This window comes from Salvelinus sp. IW2-2015, linkage group LG18 (assembly GCF_002910315.2).
Source record: "Salvelinus sp. IW2-2015 linkage group LG18, ASM291031v2, whole genome shotgun sequence".
NCBI classification, from domain to species: Eukaryota; Metazoa; Chordata; class Actinopteri; order Salmoniformes; family Salmonidae; genus Salvelinus; species Salvelinus sp. IW2-2015.
In genome coordinates, this window is record NC_036858.1 from 52,201,545 (window position 1) to 52,208,821 (window position 7,277).

Sequence of the window (7,277 nt, forward strand, 5' to 3'; positions counted from 1 at the left end):
AGAGCCTTGCAGTCTGCCGGCGGGCGGATTATGCCAGTAAATTCAGGCCGTGATGCAGCCCGACCGTATGCTCTCGATGGTGCTCATGATAGAAACACTGTTGAGGGCCCTCGGGACAGGCACGACAGTCGCATGAAGTCCACAATCAGCTCCTTTGTTTTGCTGACATTGAGGGAGAGTTGTTTACCTCGCACCACACGTCAGAGTTGCCTACCTCCTCTGCGAACATTGATTATGGAGTTGGAAACAATGTGAGGCCACGCAGTCGAGGGTATAACAGGAGTACAGGAGGGGACTAAGACACACCTTGTGGTCCCCGTATTGAAGAATCAGTGTGGTGCGAGATCATTTTTGCCTACCCTTCGCCCACCTGGGGGACTGCCTGTCAGAAAAGTCCAGGACCCAAGTTGCATAAGGAGGAGTTCAGTCCCAGGGCCAGAGCTTGGGGTGAGCTTAGAGGGCACTACGGTATTGTAAGCCGAGCTGTAGATAAGAAATTCCATTTGTCCAGGTGGGTGAGGGCGTGTGCAGTGTGATGGCGATTGCAATGGGGCGGTAGTTGAATTGGAGAGGTCGAGTGTGTTCGGCTAGGAGGAGGTATGTAGTTTTCGTTGACTAGCCTCTTCGAGCCACTTCACATGACGGAAGTGACAGAAGTGAAATACTACGGTTGGTAATCATTCAGTTGTCAGTTACTTTTCCCTTTCTGGGCATTGGGGATGATACTGCGTTGGGATAACGCCCTGAAAGCTAAGAGAAAAGTCAGAAAAACACAACAGCTTCTGGTCATGCCACATGCTCTGAGGGCGCGGCTAAGGATGCCGTCTGGACCGGCAGCCTTGCGGAGGGTTTAACACGCTTGAGATACTTACATGCGTCCTCGTGGAGGACCGTAGGCAGTATCCCTCGTTGTCCTCAGGGGATCTCCTCGGCAGCTCAGAAGTTGTTATGCTCAAGCGGTGAGAAAAACGTGTTTAGCTCATCTGGTAGGGCGCGTTGGTTGTCTGCGACGTGCACTGGCTTGGTTTGTTGTCATCCGTGAGAGTAGGAGCCCCTGCCACATACAACTGTGTCTGACACAATGGGCTAGCAGCATAAAGTAGGCAGAGAGGAGAGGATCAAACCCTCCGTTCTCATTCCAGCACTCGCTAGTTGTGACCAGTAGCCCATTGTATTTTAAGGGTAGCGCTGGTTGGGGGTAGTTGGTGAGGCTGAAATACTACTGGACCCACCCCCGTAAGTAGGGCAGAAAAGGGGGAGGGAAACAGAGGAGGAACAAACCCTCAGTCTTCATTTCCAGCACTCTTTTCATTTCCCCCATATCATATATATTAGATTATCCATATCCATAATCATCTCTGCCACAGTTTACAGTGTGCCTTCGCAAAGTTATAAGACACTCTACCATGCTGAGAAATACCAGCGGGTAGCCACTGAAACATGAGAAGGTGATTATTACTGTGGAGAGTTTCAGCTTTAGCCTTCTGCAGCCTTCTGCAGCCAGTTCACCCCTTACCTCTTCCCGCTCTTACTGGACATGGTACTTTGGGGTTGTGACATGAAACTGAAGAATTACTTAGTGTACTTCAGCCCTTAGAGAATGTACTTAGTGTACTTCACCTAGAGGAAGTTGTACTTAGTGTACTTCAGCCCTAGAGGAAGTGTACTTAGTGGTACTTCAGCCCAGAGAAAGTGTACTTAGTGTACTTTCAGCTTAGAGGAAGTGTACTTTGTGTCTTCAGCCCCAGAAGAAAAGTGTACTTTGTGTACTTTCAGCCTAGATGAAGTGTACATTAGTTTACTTCAGCCCTAGAGGAAGTCTACTTAGTGTTACTTCAGCCCTAGATGGAAGTGTACTTAGTTGCTACTGCAGCCCTAGAGGAAGTGTCTTAGTTTGTACTTCAGCCCTAACTAGCGAGTGCTGGAATGAAGACAGAGGTTTGATCCTTCTCTTCCTCTCCCTACTTATGCCTGCTAGCCATTGTCTCAGACACGAGTGTATGTGGGCAGGGGGCTGTCTAACTCATTCACAGCCCTTAGATGAAGTGTATTAGTGCTACTTCAAAGCCCTGAGGAAGTGTACTTAGGTGTACTTCAGCCCTAGAGGAAAGTGTACTTAGGGCTACTTCAGCCCTTAGAGGAAGTGTTACTTAGTGTACTTCAGCCCCAAGGAAGTGTACTTAGTGTACTTCAGCCCTAGAGGAAGTGTACTTTATGACTTCAGCCCCTAGAGGAAGTGTACTTAGGTACTTAGCCCCAGAGGAAGTTACTTAGTGTTTACTTTCAGCCCTAGAGGAAGTGTCTTAGTGTACTTCAGCTAGAGGAAGTGTACTTAGTGTACTTCAGCCCTAGAGGAAGTGTACTTAGTTTTACTTCAGCCCTAGAGGAATGTACTTAGTGTACTTCAGCCCTAGAGGAAGTGTACTTAGTGTACTTCACCCTAGAGGAAGCTGTAACTTATGTGGAACTTCAGCCTTAGAGGGAAGTGTACTTAGTTGTACTTCAGCCCTGAGAGGAAGTGTACTTAGTGTACTTCAGCCCCTAGAGGAAGTGTACGTAGTGTACTTCAGCCCTAGAGGAAGGTGTACTTTAGTGTACTTCAGCCCTAGAGGAAGTGTATAGTGTATCTCAGCCCTAGCAGGAATGCACTTAGTGTTTAATTCACAACCCTAGAGGAAGTTGTACTAGTGTACTTCACCCAGAGGAAGTGTACTTAGCTTACTTCAACCCTAGAGGCGAACTTGTACTTAGGACTTTCAGCCCCTAGAGAAGTGTACTTAGTCCGTACTTCAAGCCCCTGAATGAAAGCTGTACTTAGTGTACTCAGCCCCCCCATAAGAAGTGTACTTAGTGTACTTCAGCCCTAGAGAAGATGTACTTAGTTACTTCAGCCCTAGAGGGATAGTTGTACCACCTTAGAGATGGACTTCACCCTAGAGGAAGTGTACTTAGTGTACTTCAGCCCTAGAGGAAAGTGTACTTAGTGTACTTCAGCCTAGAGGAAGTGTTTTTTGTTAAAAATTACTTAGTACGTCAGCCCTAAAAATAGTGAAGGCAAAAGCGTATATACTTACATCCTGCGGCTTCTTGTATGGAGAGAAGGTTCCAGGAGGAACTGACTTGATCCCATTCTGTCCAGACGACTAGAGAGGAAGGGGAAAAGATGGGGGAAAGAGGGGTATAGATACCATCAGTCATAAACCAACAACAGAATCCACTATAGAAACAAAGCAGAGTAGTCATACATCACTGCACACATGGTAATTGGTAGCTGTTGCCAACTATCTTAATCCCTGCTGTGTGTATGTGTGGTGTGTGTCTCTGTGCGTGTCCGTGTCTGTGTGGTGTGTGTCTCTGTGTGCGTGCACGTGCATCTTGCGTGTGTTCTTTCCCTCCTGGTTCATTAATATAGATCTCTTCCTGTCCTGTGTGTGAGTCATAAATCTCTCTGGAAAAATAAACAGTCTGGGAGGAGAGAGGACAGGACAGAGGAGAGACATAGGAGGAGGAGAGAGACAGGAGAGAGGACAGGTGTAGAGAGAGTGACCGAGAGGACGGAGACATGGAGGAGGAGAGGACCAGGGAGAGGACATGGCAGGAGAGAGGACCAGGGAGAGACATGGAAAGAGAGAGGACCAAGGGAGAGACATGGGAGGGAGAGGAGGACCAGGAGAGAGGCGTGAGGAGAGAGGCACAGGGGAGGACATGGAGGAGAGAGGACCAGGGAGAAGGACATGGAGGAGAGAGGACCAGGGAGAGACATGGAGGAGAGAGGACCAGGGAGAGACATGGAGGAGAAGAGGGACAGGGAGGAGGACATGAGGAGAGAGGACAGAGAGACATGGAGGAGAGAGGACCAGGAGAGGACATGGGAGAGAGGAGGACCAGGAGAGACATGGAGGAGAGAGGACCAGGGGAGGACAGGAGAGAGAGGACCAGGGAGAGAACATGAGGAAGAGAGGACAGGGAGAGACGTGGAGGAGAGAGCACAGGAGAGACGATGAGGAGAGAGGACGGAGAGACATGGAGGAGAGAGGACCAGGAGAGGACATGGAGGAGAGAGGACCAGGGAGAGACATGGAGGAGAGAGGACCAGGGAGAGACATGGAGGAGAGAGGACCAGGGAGAGACATGGAGGAGAGAGGAACATGCTGGAGACTCCAGACATCACAGATCACAAAAGTGTGTGTGGCACTGCTCTCTGTCTCTGTCTCTAACTCTCTCACTCACACACACTTCCTAACGGTGGAAACTGAGAGTCACAGATGTACTGTAATCAGTCTCAGATGTTAAGGAGAAACAGGCCTTGAAGCCAGTAAGGACTGGGCTCTGAACCCTGTTGTGTGTGTGCGTGTGTGTGCACGGCTGCCAGTGTGTATGTGGTTGAGTGGTGGTGTGGCAGGGCATGCAGACAGCTGTCTCTCTCCTGTTCTGTTCCAGTCCTCTAACCCATCTAAGTCTCATTAAGCCCAGTTTTAAAAGCTGTCAACTGACCTACAGATAAACAGCCAAGGCTGGGGCAGCATGGACCTGGAGCTGTGGCTTTGTCGGGGGATGGGGCTCTGGATGTGGCCAGGGCAGGGGCTGTGGGATTGGACTGGGATAGGGCTAGAGCTGGTAAATATGAATGGGTCTAGAGAGAGGGCTGGGGAAGGGCTAGAGCTGGTACATATGAATGGGTCTAGAGAGAGGGCTGGGGAAGGGTTAGAGCTGGTAAATATGAATGGTTCTAGAGAGAGGGCTGGGGGAGGCTAGAGCTGGTACATATGAATGGGTCTAGAGAGAGGGCTGGGGAAGGCTAAGAGCTGGTTAAATATGAATGGGTGCTAGAGAGAGGTGGGGAAGCTAGAGCTGGTAAATAAGAAATGGTCTAGGAGAGAGGCTTGGGAAGGCTAGAGCTGGTAAATATGAATGGGTCTAGAGAGAGGGCTGGGGAAGGGTTAGAGCTGGTAAATATGAATGGGTCTAGAGAGAGGGCTGGGGAAGGCTAGAGCTGGTAAATATGAATGGGTCTAGAGAGAGGGCTGGGGAAGGGCTAGAGCTGGTAAATATGAATGGGTCTAGAGAGAGGGCTGGGGAAGGCTAGAGCTGGTAAATATGAATGGGTCTAGAGAGAGGGCTGGGGAAGTTGGGGTTTGGGTTTTGGGACCAAATGGGTGGAGTGATAGGAATGAGGCCCACCAGTAAATAAAATCAAATCAAAATGTATTGGTCACGTACACATATTTTGTAGATGTTATCGCAGGTGTAGTGAAATGTTTATGTTCCTAGCTCCAACAGTGTTGTAATACCTAACAATACAAAACAATACACGCAAACACAAAAAATGTCATTAAGAAATTAGGAAATGTAGAAATATTAGAACAAGCAATGTCAGTGTGGAATATAAATATACAGTATATGTATATGATGGTGTGTGTATAGACATTATGGACAATATATGAATAGAAAAGGTGTACAGCAGTAGTTATATAGGATGAGCCTTGACTAGAATACAGTATATACATGTGAAGTGGGTAAAACAGTATGTAAACATTATTAAAGTGACCAGTGTTCAATGACTATGTACATAGGGAAACCGGCTAGTAACATTGATTAAAGTTCAGGGCAGGGTACAAAGCGGKGGCCGGCTATTGGTGACTATTTAAAAGTTTGATTGACTGGAGATAGAAAATATTTTTCAGTCTCTCGGTCCAAGCTTTGATGCACTCTGCCTTCTAGATGGTAGCGGGGTGAACAGGCCGTGGCTCGCCACACAGTCATGGGTGAACAGGAAGTACAATAGGGGGCTGGGCACGCAATCTTGTGGGGCCCCAGTGTTGAGGATCAGCGTAGCGGAGGAGTTGGTTCCTACCTTCACCACCTGGGGTCGGCCCGTAAGGAAGTTCAGGACCCAGTTGCACAGGGTGGGTTTCAGACCCAGGGCACCGAGCTTAGTGATGAGCTTGGAAGGAACTATGATGTTGAGCTGTAGTCGATGAACAGCATTCTTATATAGGTTTTCCTCTTGTGCAGATGGGATGGGGCAGTGTGCAGTGCGATGGTGATTGCGTCATCCGTGGATCTGTTGGGGCGGTCAGCAAATTGAAGTGGGTCTAGGGTGTCGGGAAAGGTGGAGGTGATATGATCCTTAACTAGCCTCTCAAAGCACTTCATGATGACAGAAGTGAGTGTGGCACTGTGTTTTCCTCGAGGTGGGCAAAGAAGGTGTTTAGCTTGTCCGGGATCAAGGCATCGGTGTCTGTGATGTAGCTGGTTTTCCCTTTATCATCTGTGATTGTCTGGAGTCCCTGTCACAAACGTCTCTTGTCTGAGCCATTGAATTGTGACTCCACTTTGTCTCTGTACTGACGTTTTGCCTGTTTGATTGCCTTACAGAGGGCATAGCTGGACTGTTTGTACTCGTCCATGTTCCCAGTCACCTTGACGTGGTTAAATGTGGTGGTTTGCGCTTTCAGTTTTGAGTGAATGCTGCCATCTGTCCAGGGTTTATGGTTTGGATAAGTTCTGATCGTCACAGTAGGAACAACATCCTCTATGCACTTCCTGATGAACTCAGTCAACGAGTCAGTGTATATGTCAATACTATTCTCAGAGGCAACCCAGACATTTTAATTGAACCTTTATTTTGACATGAGGGGCACTGTATACTTAAGCAAAGACAAGTCCAAATTGTCGGTCCCTAATGACTTCTTGATGTCAATACCTATTAAGGCAGCAAGAAATTCTATTTCTGTGAGTTGCCAAAAAGATACCCTGACTACCATTTCCCAAGTCATGTGAAGTTGACTGATCATCCATCGAGGCAACTGGAGGCTGTATGTGGGAATAACAGTCAACTGACTGGACAAGACCAGCATGACCACCATTTCTTTCAAAGGGATCACTAACTGAGTCTGTCATAGCGCTAAGGAAGTAGTTTGATTTGGTCTGTTTGACCGAGGCAGTGATCTATTTCTCAATTGCCTAAATAGCAGCCAATCAGCTAACGAGACAGTTTGTCTAGTCTTGGCTCAGGCTTGATTTATTTTCAAGAGGAGGTCTGAGAGTACCATGAGGTAGTTCAGCTTTTGACTCTGAGTCGCTTGAGTTGGCATGTTTATCAGCCAGAGAGGTAAAAATGGATGAGAAGTGCTCTGAAATAAAATACTCTATCCCAGTCCGCGTGATCAAAACAATCTTGAAGCATAGATTCTGATCGGTCAGACTAACACTGAACAGTCCTTACAACGGGTACTTCCTGTTTACGTTTCTGACAGTACCATAGTGTTAAGCCT

The 7,277-nt window shown here is 47.9% G+C and overlaps 1 protein-coding gene across 1 annotated transcript in view; it reads right to left on the reverse strand.

Annotated features, from left to right (window-relative positions):
- Nucleotides 1-6,903, reverse strand: part of LOC111977952 (slit homolog 1 protein) — a 67,239-nt gene extending 60,336 nt beyond the window's left edge. Inside the window, exons 1-3 of the mRNA XM_070448707.1 lie at nucleotides 6,892-6,903; nucleotides 5,855-5,968; nucleotides 3,075-3,143 (exon numbers count right to left, since the gene is read on the reverse strand). Coding sequence (XP_070304808.1) covers nucleotides 3,075-3,143; nucleotides 5,855-5,968; nucleotides 6,892-6,903 — 195 coding nt within the window. The remainder of the gene's footprint in view (nucleotides 1-3,074; nucleotides 3,144-5,854; nucleotides 5,969-6,891) is intronic.
- Nucleotides 6,904-7,277: the final 374 nt, after the last annotated feature.